The sequence below is a fragment of the Struthio camelus genome, chromosome 1, assembly GCF_040807025.1.
Source record: "Struthio camelus isolate bStrCam1 chromosome 1, bStrCam1.hap1, whole genome shotgun sequence".
NCBI classification, from domain to species: domain Eukaryota; kingdom Metazoa; phylum Chordata; class Aves; order Struthioniformes; family Struthionidae; genus Struthio; species Struthio camelus.
Window position 1 is genome coordinate 34,952,634 of NC_090942.1, and position 25,778 is coordinate 34,978,411.

Genomic DNA, 25,778 nt, shown 5'->3' on the forward strand with positions numbered 1-25,778 from the left:
AAATTCCATTTAAATGTAAGTAAAAACATTTTATCTTAAGTTAAGAACGCCAAGCATCTTCAATAAGCAGTTCTTAAATATAATGCGTCATAAACAGAAGTAAGTAACATACAATTTAAAAATAGACTTGATGTCTTTAAATCAATCCTCCTCCCTCCTTCTATGTGATGACAACTAAAGACGTCTACCTAGAAAGGGTAATATCTTCTTTGGAGATAAAGTGACTGCTCATAAAGCGAAGCTTCCACCGTGACTTATTTTTAATATAAATGGCTTGATCACTTGATCCCAATGAGAAGCACTTACTGCACACTGTCATATTCACAAGGAGTGCACTGTCTGAAGGTTAGAATTTCCTTAGTGTGTGTATAGGGCACCATGTTTATGAAAATTCAGTTTTGGAATTAATCAGCTTTTGTTTTTTTATGAACAGGATAGCTCCTCCATTTGCCACTCCGAGGGTATTTCAGAGCATGTGTTTCAGAGCCACGTGCAAGTCACTCAGAATCCCACTCCTGCACATTAATATCCAAACCAGCTGACCAGATCTACATCCTTTTGACTGACCTCCAACATTATTATTTTTACCAGCAGAAAAAACTACTATATCTTTGTGGAGGTCCACTGGACAACAGATGGGCCCCTCTTGCAAAATTGACCTACAAAATTGGTTTGGGGCTGTCACACTGGCCCCAAATCACAACGGTATAGCTCTGAGTCAAAACTATGATGTTAACCTTATGCTAAATATTGAAATCAGATATTCAGAAAATGTAGTATAAAGTTTTCAAAGGCATTGAGACCCAGGGAACTCTGCCGTCTCCTATACCTCCTATACCACTTCATGAAGGGTAGAGGAGAAGGGCAGTTAGACCACTGAGAAGTGCTTTAGAAAGGTATTTGGGCCTGAATCCACTCAACCTGACTTTAGGCCTGTATCTGAACTTGCTATATTGGGAACAGAGGGGCCATGGGTTCCTTTCTAAACAACGGAGCAGAGACAGGACTTCTAGGGAGCAATTCAGACAAGCTAGTAAGACCTACCTCTGATAGTGGCTATTTATTGACTGTGCAACGAGAACAAAGCAAGTATGTTTCTAATCCACACAAGTCAGACAAGCATGTAAACCTAGGGAAGATGAATCTCAGCCTTGAAACTGTGTGTTCAGTTTGTTTGGCTGATAACAGCAGAATGTTGCAAGAAGCATAGAAGACAAACCACTAAAACAAGGTAGCTATTTTTACACCTGAGCATTACCTTAGCACAAAAATTTTTCCAAGTAAAAACATAACACTACTGTGAAAAGACCTGGTATTCTGCACCACATCAATTCCAGTCTGTGAAATAGTGAGGAATACTTGAAAACTTGCTATTTTGACGGTCTTCTAGAAATAGATCACCAATCAGGATGCTGCTTTTCACATAATACCCCTCTTGTGCACTGAACTAATATCCATTCAAATACAGAAGAATGAAAACAATCACATTTCTCACCTCTCAAATGGACCAGAGAATACAGAACTCAAATCAGTTTGTGTTTTTCATTAAACTGGACATGTTTACAAGTAAGATGAAAGCAATACTTGCTGAAATGACCTCCTTTCCTCTGTTTGTAAGATTTATTGAAGGCAATATAGAATGACAACAATAGTCAATCATAGGTGACAGACTGCCCTTTTATTAGGCATAGTGAAGCCAATTAATCGAAGAGAGCTTTTCTCCCTTCACCTCCTGAAGGCATGTACTGTTAGAACGCATTTGAAAATTCTACGGCAATAAATAAAGGTGCCGGAACTACTCATTTGAACTTTGAGAAATTATTTACAGGTACTTGAGATGCTCAATATTAACATTCTACACAGTCTGCTGAGCAAAGTGCCTGCTACTGTAATTTGCACAGAACTAAGATTTAAAATAAAACTTTAAAACAAGGCCACTCTCAAGGATAATGAGAAAGGAATGCCTGTGAGAGAAAGTAAGAATAATAGGAGCATTGAAACCTGTCTTGCAGTAAGTAAAGACTGCTGAGTTAATCAAAGAAGTCTTTAAATAAGGATGGAAGGGAAGATGGGCTAGTGAACCAGTCACAAGTTTACAGCACAGAAGTAATCAGTTATTTGGATTTAATTCTAGATGCCAGATTACCTGCCATTTGTAGGAGATACCAAAGGCCATTTGAGATGAAAAGCTAATGTCTAACAATCTTCTTAATTATGGAATATCAAGAACTCAAGATGTCGTAACTCATGTTCCAATTTCTGTGGTCAATATGCTTCTAATGAGAACTGTTGTAATATATTCCTTTGGGAGGCATATAAGAAAAGTGAGTAACTTGGTGGCAGCTCCCTTTTTAGGGCACACACTTAAAACATCCCTTTATTCTTGGATTACCTCAAGCATCTTTTCTGGATTACCTTCATCATAAATTCAACTACAATCTTACCAGCTTCGCAGCTGGGCCCAGTGAAGCCTTGTGGGCAGGCACACACATTGGAAGCAATGCAGGCTCCTCCATTTCTACACCCATCTTTGCAAAATGCTGAAATAACAAAAGCACAATATATGGTTAAGAAAGAACTAGCAAAATTACACTCAAAAACTTTGCAGGTGTTCATGGGCCTCTATAGAGTAGAGTGACACAAAACACAGTCCTGTAGTGCTGAACGCAAAGGCTGTTTTCACCTAAGGATAGAGGTCACTAAGAGATGGTTAATAGCTGCCCTGCCTCATCAACCAGATGGACTGACAAGAGGGAGAGGGAGGTTGGAGTAAATCATCTGAAGAAAACAACCCACTTACGTGCTCCTTCCCATACACTGGAAAACAGAGAACCTCTGTGAAAGGGAACCTCTTCCACAGCAACAGAGCCTGCTTAGGGCACGGCTGTTCTTCACTGCTTCCCAAATAAAGGCCCGAACCTAATAGGCACAATTAAGCACTAAATTAACTGGCTACCTGACTCCTAAATTCAGCAACTAGATCAAAATAATAAAAATAGTAAGTTTTGCCCATGGGATTTTAAAGAGCTTTAAAACTTTTACCATTTACAGTTTGAAGTCCAGCCTTGGATTTGTTCTTTGACTCACAGTAGAATCTATTTAAGTGCAGCATTATCCAGATACAGCTGTCAATAAGTGTGTGCCTGTAAGAATCTCTTCTGCTGACACAGAAATGCAACCAGCTCTGACATAAAATATGGCAGCTGTTTAATTGCTTTGATTGTATCTGTACTATAGAGTAAGCCATGCTGCGTTCACAAGAAACTACAGAGGAAAACTGCAGGCGAAACTAGGTGGACGAAAGTTATCACCAACGCAAAGAGTGGAATTCTGCCCCAGGGCACTGGGGCTACCCCTACGTTTGTAAACGGTGACAAGAGATATGAAGTTTGGTGTGCAGCTGCTCCATAAGTCAGCATCACTGCTGAGGTCTGAAGGTGGATCTAAGAGAGAACGTAAGTGTTACGAAGCTGACCTTTCCAACTCAGTTTTGAGGCATTGAGCTTGTGAAGTAACACACCTTCAACAGAAGGACTGGGGAATACTTCCAAGCACAGCAAAGGACTCAGTCGTACACAGACTGGGCGCTCTTCTCATCAGAGTGACTGCGTGTATGTCAGCCTCAGGTGGTTTTTCTCACACCCCAGAAGAGGGATAACGGCATAAATAGGGGTATTGGCTGACATCTCTGCCTCTAGCCATGTGTTTGACTGGAAGTAGGCACAGCTACTGTGTTTTACAAAGAGCTCATATATATTAGGAATACAGAGAAAAGACATACTGGGACTACGGTGAAGGAACAGTTAGTGTGAAGACCTTAATCATGTTTAGCAATTAAAGAAGTACTGGATTGCTTAGCCTTGATAATACACAGCAGCAGAATGCATCTATGAAATATTATCGGTGTTAATTCAGGTCCATTAGATTCTCACACCTAACAGATTGGGGGATTGAGGTGCAGTTTCAGAGAACCCTGGGTATGCCATTGCTGCAGCAATACTTCTCATGTCTGAGCCAACTCACTTACAGCTGTACTACCTGTATGGTCAGATATCCCCTAAATCCTATCCTAGGAGTCTGAGGACTTCTGAGAATTTGGGCCCAAGTTCCAACTATTAATTCCTCTGATGTGAAATACGACAGGAATTATAAAAGTAGCATTGTATCTCTAGAAAAGCGTCTGAGACTATTAGTATAATTTTGAATGTTCACCAGTGAATGGCAGTCTTAGAAAACAGGGCACCAGCTCCTGGGTAGCAAAACTTTTGTGCATGAATGTCTACTGCTTTTCTTATTTACAATGGAGGGACACAACATACCAAACAATTTTCAGTTCATCCAAGCAAAATAGCAAGTGACTGATAGTGGAAAATGTAGATTTGATAATATTTTCATAACTGTAACTTTGTTGGTAATGCTGAGTTTTCTTGAATGGAGTAGCATTTATACAAACTTAAGTTGGGACAGAAATGAAAAGTAGTTACTCCAAATTTTAGAACATACTACTTATATATGCATCATCCTTAAATTACTATGAACACTGTACATTGTAAAGTTTGTCTATCCGCTCATCAAGACTTTTTTATAGGTGCAGAACCTAAATATCTAGCATTTCGACTGTCTTCTTCAAGGTCTGTGAAAAGACTGACATTAACTCATCCAATTCAAAGACTGCTGAACCCCAGGGTCCTCAACAGCTTACCTTTACATATGGTCCCATTTCCTGTGTAACCTGGCTTACAAACGCAGTTGTGCCCACCCACAGTGTTGAAACAGAGTGCGTTTTCATCACAGTTGTGCTGGTTTGTGATACATTCATCATGCTCTGAAAAGTGAAATAATAATCGGATGTTCTTGAATATTGGACAAATTTTTACTTACAACAAAACAAAAGCTTTACATAGGTTTCAATGTAAAAAAGAGACGAACAGTAGTAGTTACTGAAGACAGGGCAAGGTGAACATGCAACTATGGAATAAACAAGGGTATACATTTTTAGCACATACTTGTATATGATATATGTGTTGTAGCACAACTCCACTTCATTAATAGGGAGCTACCATCATGGGCTACAGGGTACTAATAAACATTTGCCAAAAAAATGGATAGCAAACTACAAATCCATATGCTAGATCTACCGTTCAACTTATTCATGCTGATTTATCTTAAGTGGGATTCACAGGGTTTCCTTCGAAAAGCTGACTAATAGCGCAAGTCACACATTCCAAACTGCAAAAAATGTGATTAGCAGAAGGCAGGACTTCAAAATGTAGCCCACGCTTTCCTTCACTTCATTGTGTACACAGCTCTCGTCTTTATTCAGATGAACAATGTAAACTGAAAACAAAGGTCTACCTCCTGCTCAGAGTATAGGACTTTCATCATGGGGTGTTCTAGCACCAGAGCTCAATGGATTTGACTCTTCAGTCTGGTGACTAAACTTCAACATACTGGGGAAATACCACTTTCAGATTAAATGAACAATAAAGACAATAAGATTTTGTGTTAACTCGAAGAGTACTGCTTAATTTGAAACACAAAAATATTCTATAAGTATTTAGGTTACTCAACATTTTGATTTTTTAGCTTATAATTAAAAAAAAAAAAAGAGAAAAAATTTCGAAATAAGATGTTCTAAAGTATCATTTCAAAATGTCACATGAAGTGATCCAGCATTTTCGAAACGAAATACGTTAGTCTGAAAGCATCAGAAAAGAAATGTTTCGGCCTTCCAGAAATCTTCCTTGTGCTTTCTTTAATTCATCTAACTGTAAATAATTCCAGACTCTCTGCAATCTTTAATTTCAGGAAAACTGATCATTTGGGGGAAAATAAAAGTTGTCCATTTTCAATCAGCAGACTAATCTGCAAGTAAGGTTTCCATAGCAATCGTGCTGGCACGGTTTAGTAAATTTTATTAGTGTAGCTTATACTTGTTCTGTCTATCTGACCCAAGTCTTAAATCTGGAATTGGATGTTCTTTCTTCTCTGACTTTAGGTATGTCACATTGCTTTGAAACTTCCACTTTACAAATAAGAGCTGAATCCTACACATACCCCACAGAGTGGTTGTGAAAATTAATTTGTTAACATTTGCAAATCACTATGTAAATGTTCAGCTTGCTATTTCAATAGTGGTCATAAATGATGGGAGTGTAAAACTGGCAAAAGGGACCTACATCTCTAATCCATCAACACCTCTAAATTGACCTCTGCTAATGGCAAATACCCGTTTTTTAAAAGGAAGAAAAATCACCAAAATATAGCTAACTAATTTCAAATACTGCACAAGGGATTTTTTTTTTGTTGGGTTTTTTTTTTTTTAATAACACTTACCTGATACCGCACTTACAAACAAGAACTTAAGTGTCTCTTGTATTACCAATAATGCTGTTATCAGCCCTCATCCCTTCCGAGCAAGTCCCTTACTGAATGCAGCAGAGCATGCGCAGCAGACCTCAGTCCTGAAGCATGAGATTTAATTACTTTACTCTCAGCATGGATAACTAAAATTGTTAATGTCAACCAAATGATCTGGCCCTTTTAGACTCCAGTGAAAATATCTGACTCTGACCTCTTGCCACAGTGAAATCTCTTATGTTGGCTGAAACAGTATTTTTGTTAAATCAGTCCATAAAACAACAAAAAAGTCATGATTACTTAAATTAGCTACAAATGCCATCTGTGCTGTAATGATACTCTGGATTTCTTAGTTTGTGTTTTTATCATGATGTTATTTACGGCATGCTATTTAAATAATAAATATATATTATTTTCTCATTTTTAAAAGTTCTACATAACATACAACAGGAAATTAACTAAGGGAATGTGAGAAACGTTATGCCAAAATATCTTGTGAAGGCAGTATTTCAGAAGGTAGGGTATATACAGCAATATGTTACACCAGTAGACTCAATTCAAAACACCGAATTTGGCAAATTAAGCATCATGCTGAACAAGCAAGTGTAACCACCACTGCATTCCTTGAGGATGCAGCAGCATCCCTGGCACGCACAACACCTCTTTACTGGGGATAAGAGCGTATGAGAGAAAAGCAGCTAATCATAGACTGTCATATTAAAAGGAATGACTCTAAGCACATGTCTGGAACAGCTCTGAAAGCCTGTGAAGGCATCCAAAGGCAGGGGAACTGGTGTGGCCTTTATGCCAACAAACTTACTCTTGGGTTTCTAATACAACAAGGTATTAAAACTATGCATAACTCTACCTTGCAGAACTGTGGCCTCAAAGATTATTTGCATTGTCCTTTGGGAAAAAAAAAAGATTGTTACGCCTGGTTGTGCTTTCATAATATTTAGTCTCTGAGCAGAGACAAACTAGTAAGCCTTTCGAGATGAATTTTTCTTCAAGTGGATGGTATAGATAAAATAAATTAACCTTTTAGCAGTTAGGTAATGGAGCTTGAATTCAAAGACAATATGCCTTGTTCCCTGCTCTGGCAGTAAGAAACTTCAGTATCTCATATCCTCCTGTAAGACAGCTCATGGAGGATGTCTGCCAACATTTCAGCAACGGGGTCCAGCACAAAATCAAAACTGCAGTATAATCAAAATAGCCAGCATTTCTACAACTGTGGCTATCTGCTCAAACTTCAGGTCTATTTTTCTTTTAAATCAAGTATTAGTGACTCATGAAAAATTCACGGTTCTGAAAGACAATTCTTGGATTGAAGTTTACATGTCATTAAATTGGAGGAAAATGTCTCTGAGCAAAAGGAAAATTTGTGATTCATTTAAAGAAATAGACACTTTAAAACAATGGGAATGCAGAAGAATCAGCAATGATATTTTACATCCCATCCAGTAGTTTTACATCATTTGAATTAATAACACAATTAAAAACATTTAAATGTATTGCCTCTTCCTACTCCTTGTTTCAGTGGCAGCTAACAGAGCAAAGAGTCTACTTCTCAAGACTAGCTTTGCTGTGGACAGATTACAAATGGTTAAACTACATCGAAAAAATCCTGTACACAAAGCATCTTACTACGTTCAGCTAAAAAACGTATATGCCACACTAGCCACAGCAATTTTGAAGAGACCATCAGAAACTGCTTTTTCCATAACTCTGTTACAAGGTATGTCTGTCCAGTTTTATTAACGATAGGATTTATTTGTGATAAAAAGGGTGCGTCTGTTGATAACTCTTTACTTCATATCTATTACTTTGGTTTCCCTTTCTAATCAAACATTTGAAGAGTCACTTTAAATAAAGAGGACATTATAGAAACTAAGCTCAGCAATCTTAAATAGCAAACCAGGAACTGCATAAGCAGGTATGAGAACATATTACAAAGAAGTAAAAAAGCAATTTATAAAAGAATTATCTAAAGAGTACCATGAATATGGTGTCTTCTACTTTAAGTTCAAAAAAATAGTACAGAAACATTATTTGCATTGTTTAGAAATATAAATACTGCTCAAATATATTGCTGATGCTCCAAGAAGCAATACTGAAGCTATTTATTTCAAGCATCTTTAGAAATAATGTGACACAGATTTAACAAAAGCCTTATGCTCATTTCACTACACACCATAATGATGATGGGGACAGGCCAGGTACAACAGTATGTTACAGAGTCAAAGAAATAAAAATTACTTTCGCAGAGAGATTTTAATGATTTACACACCTGAATCTGCATAAACACATATTCCAGAAAGACCATAGGTATGGGTTTCAACGATTACTTCTAAAGCTTTATTATCTAATATATCCAAGATCCATTTTGCACTACCCAGGACTCTATGCTCAACAGAATTAAAATTCATAAAATCTCTGGTCTAGGAATTGACTGAAGTCTTAAACACAGTATTCACAGTCGCTAAACTATCTGTTGAATAAGGTCTTGCTAGACGCAAAAAATTTTTCAACTCTAAATAATTTGTTATTACTCCACAGTAAGAACATATGAATGTTTCACTAAATAGCTTTCAAGACACAGACAACTTAAAGAAATGCAAGAAGCATATGCTCACACAATTACTTGCCTATGTGTTTGCGTGTGCAGCAAACAGATCACATACACACACACATAAAAAAGATATATATAACTACACACATACACACACAGATGTGCTTTATTTTACTTTGATTCATTATGAAATATTCCTCCAGAATATTTCACATGGTTTGTCTGACAAAAAAGTTGTTAGTTTATACCAAAAAAGAGACAAGGACATTCTTTAAGGTCTGGAACATAAATTAAGCATGCGGATTCTCATGACAATTAAGGTTAACAAGATGACATTCACAGTGAAGCACTGCATCCTAAGGAGAGACTCTGCTGGTATAAACTGATGTAGACCCACTAATTCCTACGCTGTATGACAATGCCCATCAGCTGGGCCTCTCACCAATTTTACATCTGGAGATTCCTGCAGAACCAAGTAATACGCTGTCCAAGAGGTATATCACCTATCTTCTCATTTATTTTCCTAGTGCTACGCGGCACTCAGCCCCCTGTCCTTCGTAGTGTGTTCTTCATGATTAAAAATAAACAGAAAACCTGCATAGTATTTGCTATGCACTATTCTAATTGTGTACTGTAAGCTTTTGCCAACTGCCGATATTTATCTCACACATCCAAATTTTGTAAACATCCAAGGAAAAAAAAGAAACCAACAAACAGAATCCAATCCAACAGCAAAAAGGATTATACCCGAGTTGCATCAGTTTCTAATGGTAAAGAATATTATGCTGACAGTTTTCCCAAACCATTCATTACCAATATGGGAGATTAAGAGCTAAGACCACACTGAAAACACAGAAATGCATAAAAGTACCCAAATATATAAATAAAACATATTCCTCCAATTGTAATCTTGTAATGCCATCCAAAAGACATTCATTTTTGACTGAGAAATCTGTGGACTACTATTAAATTAAAAAGTTTTTTTAAAAAAGAATATTTTAGATATTTTTTTCTCCTTAAGATGTCTCTGAATTCCTGAATTGCAATTACTTTTTGTCTCCTGTTTCCTTCTGATTGATTTAGAATAATCAATAGAAGTGTGGTGACCTGCTGGCAATCTGACACGGCAGTGAAAACAGGTAAGAGTTATTTTAATTGTCACTATCCTACACGCTTACATACCCACTCATAGTTTATCTAAATTACAAGCTTTTGTCCTCATATTGTTCCTGTACAAGATAAAAATTTGTATTAATTATATGGACAGTTCGGAAGACTTGTTCAATTAAGATCATTTGGGAAGTGACAGATGGTTAATTTCTTTAAAGACTTCACATTAACTTGTTTAAACTCTAATTAGCAGGGTTACTTAAAGTCTCAGTATATTCACTCTATTTTCAAAGAGAACAAATTTATTGATGATATATGGTTTGTTCTTCCATATACTTAAGTTACATTTTTCTACAGATATCCCCAATTTAAATGCAAAATGGAACCCATCCTTTAATTACTCAGAGTTACCATCACACAGTTTACCCTTACTTAATTAATGATTCATGACTCTAGCATCAACAGCCACCAACAGCTGTCCTCAGTTCAAGGCTGGGGATATGAAAAGCAAGGTCTCCCTACAACAGTCTGCTAATCTTGTTTCTTGATTGATTTTCACTTTCATCCACTACTATACATCCGTTATCCATGCTGCTCTTGGTCCTCGTTTTCTACTTCTTTCTTCACTGCAGTCATAAACAACTCTTTTTTGAACTTACGTCCAGAATGTTTCCTACTTTCTTCTCTTAATTATGTTGATAATAAAAATAGCTCTGGCACACGCATGTTCTTTTCTCAAGGGCTGTTTAGAGATCATCCTGCTTTCTGAAATGCTGTTTCTGACTGTAATTACTTAGACCATTGTTGTTCTTCAGGGAGAACAGCTGCCATCATCTCATCCAGATGTCTACTTCTCTCTTTTATTTATTAGCTTATTTACTTATTCTGTACTTGCTGTTAATACGATAAAAAAGAAAAACAAGAAACTGTAACTAAATCTTAGGAAAAAATCCAGTTGGGGGTATAGCCAAAACCCAGTATCCCTTTTCATACTCATTATGAGAAAGCTTGAGTCTGCTTTTGAGGTCAGAAGCGCTTTGGAGAAAGCTCTGAGATGGCTGCAACTTGACACTAGAGACAGACAAGATCGAGCTGGAATCTGGGAGCTGCGCATGGGCAGCTTGATCTATTTCAGTTTAAAATTAAGCAAAGTCAGACACATCATGTGAATTAAACTGGAGCTGTGGGACACGGATTTATCTCAAAGCAGTGCTGCAACAAAACCCCCAAAATTATCTGACTGATGGGCTTTAATCCAGGACAGGGGTTCTGTGGCTGACACCTATAAAAGAGCAGATCAGAAGTATTCACAAATGAGGATATTTTGCTGGCTTACCAAAAAGAATCTACTTTCACATGTCTGCATAGCCCTTGCCCATAAGCCTTTAGTAACTGCTCTGAAGAGCAAGTGGGTAAGGACAGACCAGCTGGACAGACAAACATCAGCAGAGCCACTTCTTCTGGAGACTTATCTCAGCATAAGGGGTTAGCTAAACTACACTGTGAGGCCGAGTTTGGGTCTTGCACACTCCGTGTTATAATTAACACTATGTGTTTAATTATAACTTTAGCTACCTTGATATTTGGTAGTATCTTTATGGGTCTTAACGGATATAATTTTGTTTCATAAACAGAAATCCTTACACTTTGAGTGAGATGGTGAAATTCACCCCTAAAACATCTCCCCCTTCTAACTATGTTATTTTCTCACTAGGAGAAACAAAACTTTTAATTTGTGCCTTGTTCTTTACCAACATGAGAATATGAGAAAGACTCATAGACCAAGAGAAATGCTACATGTTGATATGCAAATACATATTTTTAAAATAAGGAATAGGATATTCTAATCTTAGCAAAGAAGAGTTTTTTGAAAATGTTCTAAGATTTTCATCTTTAAGAATTATTTCACAACAAACTTTCATCTAAAGAAAACACAAGTATTATTTCACACACTAAAGTCTGCAAGAGACAAACATTTTTTTCTACACCCTTAATTATACTTTAAGACTTTTTTGCACATTATGCAAGTGATTTTCATATATTTTTTTGGGTTATTCCAAAACTGGAATTCTGGATTTTCTTCCTAGACTGAAGAAAAATATAATTGCTACCCATAAGTCTTTCTAAATTGTCCACTAGCAATTTTAAACTACATAACTCTAATCATGGATTTTATGGCTCTCAGCAGTGTATCACAGAATCACAGAATGGTCAAGGTTGGAAGGGACCTCGGCAGATCATCTAGTCCAACCCCCCTGCTCAAGCAGGGTCCTCTAGAGCGCGTTGCCCGGGATTGCATCCAGGCGGGTTTGGAATATCTCCAAGAATGGAGACTCCACTACCTCTCCGGGCAATCTGTGCTAGTGCTCTGTCACCCTCACAGTGAAGAAGTTTTTCCTCATGTTCAGACGGAACTGCCTGTGTTTCAGTTTGTGCCCGTTGCCTCTTGTCCTGTCGCTGGGCACCACTGAAAGAAGTCTGGCTCCATCTTCCTTGCACCCTCCCTTCAGATACTTATGTACATTGATCAGATTCCCCCTCAGTCTTCTCTTCTCCAGGCTGAACAGGCCCAGCTCTCGCAGCCTTTCCTCATAGCAGAGAGGCTCCAGTCCCCTCATCATCTCTGTAGCCCTCCGCTGGACTCTCTCCAGCAGCGCCATGTCTCTCTTGTACTGGGGAGCCCAGAACTGGACACAGTACCCCAGCTGAGGCCTCCCCAGGGCTGAGCAGAGGGGCAGGATCACCTCCCTCCACCTGCTGGCAACACTCTGCCTCATGCACCCCAGGAGACCATGGGCCTTCCTGGCCACAACAGCACATTGCTGCCTCATGCTTCACTTGTTGCCCACCAGCACTCCCAGGGCCTTCTCGGCAGAGCTGCTTTCCAGCAGGTCAGCCCCCAGCTTGTACTGCCGCATGGGGTTATTCCTCCCTAGGTGCAGGACCCTGAGCTTGCCTTTGTGGAACTTCAGGAGGTTCCTCTCCGCCCAGCTCTCCGGCCTGTCCAGGTCCCTCTGGATGGCAGCACAGCCTTCTGGTGTGTCAGACTCTCCTCCCAGTTTAGTATCATCAGCAAACTTGCTGAGGGTGCACCCTGTGCCTTCCTCCAGGTCATTGATGAATACCCAGGACTGACCCCTGGGGGACCCCGCTACCTAGAGGCGTCCAACTAGACTCTGCACCACTGACTACGACTCTCTGAGCTTTGCCATATATACACCTACCCAGATCTCAACCTGAAAAGCCCAACGCATAAGCTGAATGGGGAGCACTCCATCCTTCCTGTGGTATCTCTTCAACAAGAAATCAGTGTCAAGATCTCCTGGAACTCAGGGAAGACAAAAAAGATTCTCCAGCTCAGCTACAATGGACAAGGTGATGTCTAAAATACGTATCTCAAGTCAGGTCTACCACTGCTCCCTTCCACCTTCCTCCACAGCTCTTGAGCAAATCACTTAAACCTACTTAAACCCACTTAAGTTTCCTCCTCTTCAAAATTTGCATTATAATTGTGATTTCCCATTTCATGGGAGCAAGATGTAATTTTACCAAATATTCACATTGCCCTCATGGAGGGTTCTACTTTAATATTAATCATTACTACTTCATATAACATCCTATGAATTTTTACACTTTTCAACCATTTAACCAGAGAAAATCTATTGAAGAATATTTAACATAACAGTCAAAATAAAATAAGCTTTAATTTCCTTCATTTCTACCATTTTCTATATTCCTTCCTGAAGGGAAAGGTTCACGGGAAGTGTTTTCTAAGGCACATAGCAGAGGCCTAACTGTTTCCCCTAAAGCAAAGACTAACTCCCACTGATTTCAATGGCAGGACTGTAATGCAAATCCAAAATGATTTTGAAAATCCGACCTTAAGAGACTTCAGCCTAGACATTAGGTCTGCGACCTTGTCACCCACTTCTTTCTTGCCTTAATGCAAACCGATCTCTTAATATCTTGTCTCTTTTATCACCAGCATTTTTTAAACAATGTTTCTATCCTTTAAAAGGTATTTCATCATTTAGCCTGTGTTGCTCCATATATTCCTTTTACTTTCTTTTTTTTTATCTAGATAGATACATTATCTCTTCCTAGGTAAATCTTTTTCAATTCCAGCCTGTACTGTGAAACCTCCCAGGTATTTATGATAAACTGATGCTTTCAAAATCTTCCATTATGTTGTCAAAAGTGACAATGAGCGTGAATTCTGCATCTAGAGATTCCTACTTCCTCTCTAACAGAAAAATAGCCAGCCTAGAACTGTAAATATCCTACTCCAATTTCCTTAGCCAGCTGAAAACTGTTTATTTTACTACTTCTCCTAATGCCAGCTCTTTTAATTTACTGTTTCCTTACTAAAAGACTCCATGTTATACAAGTCTGCTACCAGCAAGAGATATATGTATTGGATACTCGGTCTCCATCTTGCACATCTTTCTTATATAGTGGAACCAGGAAAGCAACTCTCAGACTGCTCCTAAGGCTCATAACTTCCTGCCTGTTCTCATATTTCACTATTAACAACTTAGAGATCATCTACATAACCAGATGGCTCCACAAAAGCTCCTCTGAGCAACAGCAGTTTTTCAGCACTAAGATCACAGAAGGATGCATACATAACGGGACAAGAAAAACATGTCTCAGAAATCAAGTACTGTCTAAAGTTGGTTTGATAAACCATAGAAGTACTCAGAGCTCTCTGGAGACAGTTGGTGCCACTTTTCTACTCTTTTGGGATACCATCATGACCAGAGTTTGCCAGCTCATTATTACAGAGGGCTGCCAAGGAACTTGGCAGGACCACTGCCATGATGGAGGATAGTGCTTGACTGGAGGACAGGTGAAGAAAATGAGAGACACTACTGCAGTAGATGTTGCTTTGATCCTGCTCTTGTTGTCCTCAGGATTCTGATGCAACTTATCTAATCATAAATATTAGGGAACAAAATCTGTCTTCTTATGCAGCAGAGCAATTTATTGATACAGGAGACGGTTTGCCTTAGCTCCCCAGTGGTAGCGGGCCACAGGAATACAGATGACTACAGATGACTCAGTGGTTATCAAGAAGGGCAACTGTAAGTGGCTGAGCTCAGTGGGGAGAGGTCTTCCTCAAGTGTTGCTCACCTAACTTAGGAGAGGGGTCTCTACTTGAAAATGGGGACAGAGATGTCCACAGTGAAGGTTCAGTAAAGCTTCAGTGAAGGTAAAGCAGAATGATACTGGCATTTTGTCCTCATCTCTGCCCTGATACCGTCTCTAGTGATGCTTCTCACTTTCTCTAGAGCTTATCCTCCATGGTAGACTGTAAAAGCACACTGAAATAGCATAGTAAGTGCACACTGTGGCTGCTGCACAACCTCTGCACCCAAGCTGTCCTTCCTGGGAATGAAAGCGCCCAAGGAATAACGGTACAGCCAGTTCTCAGCACATCACAGTGTCAGGGAAGCTCTAGCACACGTACCCACCCTTGGAAGCCGCAAGCACCCTGGCTTCTGCAGTTTAGACACAGCCCTCAATGCCAAGAGCTGGCAGCAGCGCTGCAGAAGCGGGCTTGGCTGCCACAGGATACATCTGTGCTGCTTTTAGCAAAACACAGCACAGCATAGTAACAGACAGGCAATGAAATTAGTTTTCCCATTCCTCCCCCCACCCCGCAACACAGGCTATCTCACTTGTTTCACAGGTAGATTTTGCAGCCCACACTGTACTTTTATTGCCAAAGTTTAACTGCTGCTGCCAAGCAAGCTGACAAATAATGATTTCTGTATTTACATATATGAATATGTATATTTGTGTTTTATATTGATAACTAAATATTTGCATAACTGCATGTTAACAAACTACATATTCGAAAAATTCTGCCATCAAATCTGCTGTCCTATGGAAGGGCACCATGAATTACCCTAATAAACAGAGACAAGGATGACATTAAGTCCTCAGTATTGTTCAGGTATGAAACACAAATTACAAGTTTAGAATTAAACCACAGAGTTAAGAAACAAAGCAAACTTTAATCATATATTCCATTTTTGTAATACTATTGTCACCCCAGGATAAATTTGCCTTTGTATTCCCACCTGTTTTACATGTCTGCCCTTTGGAAAGGGTATGTTCAGATGTGGCAGACAACTTTGCAGCCCACTAACTTTAGGGTGGGTACTAAGTGAATAATCATAGAGTGTTCATAACATAATGGAATACCTGTCCAGGCTACAACTGACCGCATTCTGTTTTTACTTCCCAAATGTTAAAATGATGTAAGTTCTAGCTACATCAGCTATAAGTTACATTGAATTCTACTACATCCATCTCCCCCTTCTAAAAGACTAGAAGGAAAGTAATGAATTCTGTACAGACATACATGTACACACTCCACACTTACTAAAAACATAAGAAAACAATTAAAAGGGATTCTCTTGACAGAACCACCTTTCCAGAAATCAAGAATCGACTATTCATGCCCATTCTGAACCTTGTGAAATCTTTACCTTCCTTATTTTTTTTTTTGTAATGCACTGTCACTAAAAGATTCTACAGTTTTCCAAATCCCTGAACATCAAAGTTAACACTGTGTGACAGCTGCTATGTTCCAAACTCGTCACATTTAGTGGTCTGTAACAGGGTAAATGACACAATTACCTGCTGTAATTACTGTTGCTGACAACATATTCTCCCTGGTGATTGGTTTATGTGATTCAGAGCTGCTTATCTTTGTCAGTCCAATCCAAATCTCCATTTGCACGTGACTCTGACATTAACTTAGTAAGTATTCAAAAATTAGTTCCAATATCTGCCAAGACAGATATTTGGGATGGTGAGGATAGCAAAAATTCATCTTCTATTGCATGGCTAAACAGTCCACCATAGTCCTCTGCTTGAATGTTGTTTTGCATTAGAAAATAAGTATTTATAATAAAAATCTGTTTTTCATTTACATTAACTGGTCATTTGTTTTATTAATATATCGGAAAATACACTTACTGAAACAGGTAAATAAAATGAAGGAATAAAATGCAAATAAATAAGTAAATAAGGTAATAATTAAGTGATAAATATATTAAGATATGCTTTCTCATGACAATTTTAAAGAATACCTACAGAAAACAATAGTGACTTTGAATATAGCAGCATGAGTTACAGGCTAATCAAGCTAGCTGACTGCAAGTACTTCTCTGGAATACATTTCACTTTTAAAATATAAAATAGGTACAGTGCCTTGCTACATTTCTCCTATGAAATATGTATGGCAATGTACAAAGACTGCAACATAAAGGGACTGCAGGAACCTCTGTAATCTTTCTGAGAGGACTTAGAAGCTTATCAGAAAAAAAGGAAAACTTCTATAAACCTTTAGGTAGAACAGCCTCATCTTTTTTTGCTAATCTTGTTGACACAGCTCTCAGTGCAAGAGAAATATTAAGATCTTCACACAGTTTTGAGTGATTTGGTGGGGAGAGCCTCCATTTTTGCACATCCAACTACGTAAATCGTAAAGAGGACTGATTTCAGAATAGTAAATTGAATTGATTTCTGTTTTCAGTTTTCTAGTTCAGATCTGAAGATGCCCCAAAACCACTACTGTTTTCTAAAAAAATACAAGATAGAATACTAATCTATATTGAGAATTGCCTTAAAAAATCAAGCATCTTTCATAGATACAATGTTTTCAGAAACACTGCATCGCTATATGCATCTTAACTAAAAAAAAAGTGAAATGTCACCGAGAACCTTGGGATTATGTTGCACAGGAGCAGTTGTACCTGTTATGTTGTACGGCGTAAAGTGATGCTTCCTTTCACATCGACCTGACTTTTCAAATTAAAGATGATGATTTGGCCAGTCTTCCTCACAGAAGAGGAAGACTTCCTCACAACAACCACCCCCTGAGGATGGGTTCTGATGCATTTTCTCAGTATGGCAGTATTTGTGCCTCCTTGTCAGCCTGCATCTCCCGACTGTCACAGAGAAGCCCTGCTGTCACTTGGGCATCTTTGTTCATGTAGGTGAACTGACAAACTCGGACAGGGCAAGTTCTGGAGCTAGAACTACCTTTAGACAGGAATAGAAAGACAGAAAAAGCATCAATTTACCTTCTCTAAATTATCGGTGCTACGCATTTGTGCAGGACCAGCCATAGTCTGGCTGCAGGATCATCGGCAAATTTCAGGACGAATCAGAATTAACACGCAGAACAACAAACATAAGCCTTTCTTTGGGATTACATGTAGGAACACAGACAACGAGTGAGTCAGTGAAGTGGATAAGCCCAATATGTTTACTTTGTGCGCCAAGACATTTCAGGGTAGATTTCAGCACAATTTATTTGCAAAGACGGACTAGCAAGTACGCTGCTCCTGCTGTGGTTAACAGGTTTTACAGCATGGCTAAGTACGGCCACTACTCCAGGACAAGTTTGTTTGGAAGACAGGTTTGTAGCCCTAAAGGCTAATTCTGAATTCTTTCAGCTGCAGCAATGAGCTTCCAGTTTGTAAAAAAAAACATTTTGATGTAAAGTTTATTTGTTTTAGTAAGTCAAAAATCATCAGTCCAAACGACTAACAAAAGCAAGTATTATTTATAAGATTTGTCCCAGAGACAAGCCTACACAGAATTTCCAAAAGATAACAAATACTAAACTACAATGACTTTCAGTGTTGACTGCCAGTACAAAACAAGAGTCAAAGAAACAATCTGATTTGCCACTTAGCGTAGAGCAGGGTTACTCTTCCAAAGACTTCACAAAAAACAAAGGACAGTTACAAATTGTTTCAGGAGCCACTCCTTACCGGACTTGCCATGTTGCATGCAGTGGAAATCAAATTACAAAAAATTAAAAGTTTCCATACTCTCAAATTGTCTGAACACAAACGATTAAGAGATTCCTATATGTCCAAACAAGAAAATTCTACATAAATTTAAAAGAAAAGCCCATTGGCTATAATATTAAAAGAAAAGGCCTCTGAAGCCCTGGACAAAACTAAAAAATTTCATGTCTCCTGTTACGAGTCTTGGCAGACAGGCAGTTCTCTTTCTCATCCTCAGCCTTTTCTCAGGACTGCGTTACTTTATGATTGAAAATATTTTTCAAAAGCAAGAGTGCCAAAAGACTAAAATATGATGATCGTATACTGCCAACTGTATCTACTACCCTCAAAACCTGTGCTAATTTCTGCCACAGCTATAGTGACCTTGATTTTTATTGTGAATGCACAGAAAACTGCTGAATTGAATACAGCATAACCACATAACCTTAAATAACGCCACTGTTCCTATTTAAAAACTGTCTCTTTTCATGAGCTCTAGAGTGAGATCTAGTCTCTCACTGCCCTTGGCTGGAGCACTTTGAGGACAAGCTAAGCTCTGCCGGCAGGAGAGGATCACCATCTGGCTCAGACAGAGTAGCTGTGAGCTATCCAACTTCCCTGTATTAAACTGCATTCCCTTCTGGCTGGCTCAACAGGACAGCAACAGATTCCCATCTCCTGATCCAAAAAGATCCTTATAACTTCAAAGAAACTGTCCTCAAGGCTACTGTAATGTTTCTCAATCTTTGCAGTCTATCTTTTGCAGTCTGTGATCATTCGTAGAAGGATGAATGAGGAGAGGTTCATCTATGATAGGATGTCATGTTGTGGTTGGGCTCCATAAAAATGAGCCTGCGGGTGTAGCAAATCAGTGAATTCTCTTTTCCTACACTCATTCTAACTCAAAGCCCTACATTCTTCAGGCATCAATGTCCAAAGGCGGCAGGAGACCTACACGGATGAACAAGAGCTATTAGGAAGATTAAGGGCCTGGAGCATCTCTCCTATGAAAAAAGGCTGCAAGAGCTGGGCGTTTTCAGCCTGGAGAAGAGAAGACTGAGGGGGGAGATCTGATCAATGTACATAAGTATCTGAAGGGAGGGTGCAAAGAAGATTCGGCCAAATTCTTCTCAGTGGTGCCCAACAATAGGACAAGAGGCAACAGGCACAAACTGAAACACAGGCAGTTCCGTCTGAACATGAGGAAAAACTTCTCTGCAGTGAGGGGGACTGAGCACTGGAATAGATTGTCCAGAGAGGTTGTGGAGTCTCCATTCTTGGAGGTATTCAACAGCCCTCTGGCTAAGGTCCTGTGCAATGTGTTCTAGGTAACCTTGCTTGAGCAGGGGGGTTGGACTAGATGATCTCCAGAGGCCCCGTTCAACTTCAACCACTCTGTGATTCTGTGACCATTTCCAAATAATGGACTGAGACAGAATTGCATTTGTGTTTGACTGCCACAACCTCCCTCCACATAAACTTGTGACATTTGGTAGGCATTTGCCCTGGGCAATAACAACAGAAGCAGCCACGGTTAGGAGGTGAATTTAGTCAAAGCTGCCCCTGATCAAAAAATTTCTGGGCATTTGCAACTTAGGATAAAGACTGCAAAAAACCAAAAACAACTAAGACAAGTAAGCAATAAATTGATAACTAATGCCAAGTCCTAATAAATTGCAAGTTATTATTGCTTCCATCAGTATTCAGTGTATCATTCACTATAAATAATTTAGCTACAAAGCTATAAAGCTGAACTCCATAAAAATTTATTTGTAGTTAGTACTGTTGATCATCACTTATTTTTATGCATTATTGAGATAGTAATAGGATACAGTTTTATCAGGTAACTAATTACAAAGACAAACATCCACTTCTCTGGTATCAAAGTATGGCTTAGGTGGCACAGGTAATTTAAACAATGGTACCTCTTTGAGGCCCACTGCTATTGGTATTCTGAATCAATACTCTCTTAATCAATATTCTCTTGATCTTGAACGCTACAGTAACCAAAACTATTTCGGATTGCTTGCTATCCAGACTAGCTAACTGCTGGCTCCAATACGCTCAATGGAAAAAGGTACTACAGGAGACAACTGGCAGCCCAAATCCAATCCTCTTTGCCCAGATCAGTTACAATTCCAGTAAAATAAACAGACTAACAGACAGAACGGGTATGTTGAAAGGAGAAAAAGCTTTATTCCATTAGTTTTCAGGTAGCATAAGTCAGAATAGGTCCAGGTTAATGTACTAATCCAGTCACCAAGCCAAGGCAATAATGTCTGGATAAACAAAGAACTGTAACTACTTCATCATTTAAAACTTCAACTATAAAGCCCTAAAATACTTAATGGAAAGGCTACAAATAGTTAACTGACTCCAGAAATTACAGTTTGGATTTTTTTTCTCAAAGATTCTCACATTCCCTTACCAATAGATACAATACTGACAAAAGCAAGAACCATGTTCAGGAACTACAGGAAGTTTCCTTTAGTACTGGCCATCCTCTCTCACTACCACCATACTAATTCCCACAGTCATAACTACCATCCCAGTAGTTGGGATGAACAGATGAAGTAGTCTGGTACAGACAATACACTACATGTACTCTTTGGTCTGTTGGACTTAAAAGAAAATCAACCCTTACCTGAACCTGCTGCAGCTGTTTGGTTGCAAGAAATTCTGGGTGCTATTAAGCTCCAGATTAAGATGCCTAAATACAGATATCTGCTTGTTTGTTATGGGCAGGAGTCCACCACCTAAACACACTCTTATCTAATGAGTAACACCTAACCTGGCACCCTACGGTATCCACACCATCAACACAGGCTGGAAGAATGAGAAGATTCTACAGAAAGGCTGTAACAGCAGCTGGAGATCAGGTAGGATACACCACAGCAGCTAAAATGATACTAGATCTCTGACTGAGAAACCAAATCTAGCTATAGAAATCTAAGTTGCCACTTCAGTTACTGCAGCCTAGAGAACAACTCAGCCAATGTAAAATACATAAGCAGGATTAGATTGAGTTGCCCACACACAGGAGTCTCGAGTCCCCTGAGAGACTGAACTTATTTTGGTTACATCCAGCTGTCACTCTAGAAAGGCACAAGACCAGCACTGTAGGTCTTGCATCAGATCTAGTAATCCCATGACGACAACCCAGGTACCCTGCATCATCTCAAATAGCACGAGGAACCTGTGAGTGGACAACTGAGTTGTGCCCAACTGAATCGTGTCTTTGATCTCTGTTTATTATGTGAGCTTAGATGAAAACATCTACATTTAGGTGTCTTAAACTCCCAGACTGATTGTCACCTCCTGAGTTTACCTCAGGAAAATTCTAACACGAGGATTCAATGTAATCAATAATGAAAATTAATAATTCATTCAGTGCTGTATTGTTAGATTGCCTCATTTCATAATATACTCTGTTAATTTCACTAATTTCACTACATTTTTAATTTTCAATTGTATTGTACTGACAGAGCACATAACTGCATTGTAGAAGCTGTCAAGGGGTAGTGAATGCTTGAGAGCTGGGGAGGGGTTCAGCACACCGAGAAATAGGATGCACACTGGATGTCTGTAGCAACACTATGACAGAAATATTAAGCAATGTTAATGTTTGAAAATGTTAAGTTTCAGAATTTTTAGATGAATGAAAGACTTCACTCCTTTCTGAGCTACTGTTTCAAATTGAGTATATTCTCAAGTAGATATCTGCAGCTTCTTTTATAAATGAACATGAAATACACTCTGTGTAAAACAAAATAATCAATTCTGATGTCTGCCTCTGCATAAATATAGAGTTTGAATAGCATACAGAAGATATAGAAATGCAAAGTAGTTAGAGACCTGCACCTGATAAAATAACTCTTACCATGCTCTGGACAGACTATTCCTAACATCAATAGGGAATCTTGCTCTACTATGCAATTATACAGTGTCACTGAACTGGTCAGTAACAGGCTCTTACATATTTTATAAATGAATCATCTCTGTAAAAGAATTAAACACCCAATATGCAAGATCATACATTCATATATGGATTTGTCAAATGAATACCTGTTCTGTTTATCAACCCAGATCACATTCTATCAAAAACCCTTGAAACGTGTTGGGTTTTAACCAGTTGAGAAAGTAATTCTGCTATAATTGAATAGACAGAGAAACAGTTACTGGGTCAGTAACTGAGAATGAAATGGAACCTAAAACATATGCACTAAAAAGAAAAAAAGTGTGATTCCAAGTTAAAACAGACTCTGAACTAAGATGTCAATGGCAACCTGATTCAATCCGAATAAAGCATAAATGTACAAATGCATAAATGTATATAGCAGACATACAATAATGATTTTCGTCATTATTTTAGTAATGCAGTAGCATAGCACAAGCTCTGTCTGAATGATCAACCCTCTATTAGTTCTGTGAATTATCCTATAGCTTAGGAAGTCAACATTGCAGAACATAGGACAGAATTTCTCCTGAAATAGGCTTGAGTACTTCATGTGAGCTGAAATTCTGCAAAGTAAAAGGAGACTGTGCCCAGTGAGGTAAATTAGAATCAAATGGGTCTTGAGTTGAAAATGTTCTGTGCATACAAGCCAACTTCTAGAGTGTTTACTGCTAATGGCAATGCTGAACGTATAGCAGAAACCATTACCTTAGTGAGTTTTAGATTACACAGAGTTTTATACTGTTTTATAAGGCATGTGTATTCATACTGCTGCTAACATCATTGGTGGGGCGGGGGTGGAAGAAATCACCAATATCAGAGATGGAAAAGATAGATGGTTCATCTTGCCCACATCATTACAAATCCGGAATTGCTGATCCTGTTTTCTCTAGTGATTTGCTGACTAAACCATTTTCATATTCAAGCCATAGTATTTCACTACACTGATGTTACAACAAGCCACTCTCAGTATGCTTATTTATTGCTCTGTCCCTTGCACCATCCTCTACAATCATTATTAGTCTTTATTTAAACAGAGTAAATGAGCTCAGCTGTTGTACAAGCTGCAGAACTTGAGGATAACTTGAAATGCTGGTTTCATAAAAATATCAAAGGAAAAACAGGAAGAAATTAGCCACTTTTTTCTTACTATTACCATGTTTCATATTACTACATTTGAAAATAACAAAGGCTGCTACACTACAATCATATGACAGTAATCTGAAGTCATGATGGTTGTTTTTCTTTTTTAAGTTTCCTTGCAGCAGTGAATGGTATACAGCAGTTGTGAATAAAGTTGCATCTCGTAGCTAAATTTAGATACTTATTCAAATGTGGCCTCGTTTACCAGTCTGGTGAGTACTATCAATTCCTATTATCCTCATGACGACTTGTGGATGCCCTTGTATGTCTGAAAAAGCAGGCAATTTTATACTGTTAATTACATAAGGATGAGCAAGCAACTTTAAGCACAGAATTTGGATGACTTCACTCAACTCTGGATTCCATCACTCTTATAGAAGCTTTCCTCCATGGAAACTTGGGCAATTACACCAATCTAAGAGTGTCATGTAGATGCTAAAATATAGCCCACATTTCTAACAGGTAAACTTTATTCTTGATTTTAAATAAGGAGAGGCATTCCCTTTCATCTCCCCAGAACTCATCTGTAGGAACTGAAACATACATATAGAGCAAAAATAACTAATAAATTACAATATTTTAAAATACTCACACTTCACACAATCACAGAATGGTCAAGGTTGGAAGGGACCTCGGCAGATCATCTAGTCCAACCCCCCTGCTCAAGCGGGGTCCTCTAGAGCGCGTTGCCCGGGATTGCATCCAGGCGGGTTTGGAATATCTCCAAGAATGGAGACTCCACTACCTCTCCGGGCAATCTGTGCTAGTGCTCTGTCACCCTCACAGTGAAGAAGTTTTTCCTCATGTTCAGACGGAGCTGCCTGTGTTTCAGTTTGTGCCCGTTGCCTCTCGTCCTGTCGCTGGGCACCACTGAAAGAAGTCTGGCTCCATCTTCCTTGCACCCTCCCTTCAGATACTTATGTACATTGATCAGATTCCCCCTCAGTCTTCTCTTCTCCAGGCTGAACAGGCCCAGCTCTCGCAGCCTTTCCTCATAGCAGAGAGGCTCCAGTCCCCTCATCATCTCTGTAGCCCTCCGCTGGACTCTCTCCAGCAGCGCCATGTCTCTCTTGTACTGGGGAGCCCAGAACTGGACACAGTACTCCAGGTGAGGCCTCCCCAGGGCTGAGCAGAGGGGCAGGATCACCTCCCTCCACCTGCTGGCAACACTCTGCCTCATGCACCCCAGGAGACCATGGGCCTTCTTGGCCACAACGGCACATTGCTGCCTCATGCTTCACTTGTTGCCCACCAGCACTCCCAGGGCCTTCTCGGCAGAGCTGCTTTCCAGCAGGTCAGCCCCCAGCTTGTACTGCTGCATGGGGTTATTCCTCCCTAGGTGCAGGACCCTGAGCTTGCCTTTGTGGAACTTCAGGAGGTTCCTCTCCGCCCAGCTCTCCAGCCTGTCCAGGTCCCTCTGGATGGCAGCACAGCCTTCTGGTGTGTCAGACTCTCCTCCCAGTTTAGTATCATCAGCAAACTTGCTGAGGGTGCACCCTGTGCCTTCCTCCAGGTCATTGATGAATAAGTTCAACAAGACGGGACCCAGGACTGACCCCTGGGGGACACCACTAACTACAGGCCTCCAATTAGACTCTGCGCCATTCACCACAACCCTCTGAGCTCGGCCATCCAGCCAGTTCTCAATCCACCTCTCCGTCCACTCATCCTACCCACACTTCCTGAGTTTCCCTAGGAGGACGTGATGGGAGACAGTGTCAAAAGCCTCGCTGAAGTCCAGGGAGACAACATGCACTGCTCTGCCCTCATCTACCCAGCCAGTTGTCCCATCAGAGAAGGCTCTCAGGTTGGTCAAGCATGATTC

General features: G+C 39.4%; 1 protein-coding gene across 3 annotated transcripts in view; it reads right to left on the reverse strand.

Moving 5' to 3' along the window:
• NELL2 (neural EGFL like 2) overlaps positions 1–25,778 on the reverse strand; it is a 158,003-nt gene that overhangs the window by 37,014 nt on the left and 95,211 nt on the right. For 2 of the 3 annotated variants that reach the window (XM_068933846.1, XM_068933851.1), the window contains exons 14-15: positions 4,703–4,825; positions 2,445–2,540 (exon numbers count right to left, since the gene is read on the reverse strand). The exons of the other annotated variant lie outside the window; for it this stretch is intronic. In XM_068933846.1, the coding sequence (XP_068789947.1) occupies positions 2,445–2,540; positions 4,703–4,825 (219 nt within the window). The remainder of the gene's footprint in view (positions 1–2,444; positions 2,541–4,702; positions 4,826–25,778) is intronic. 3 annotated transcript variants of the gene reach the window in all.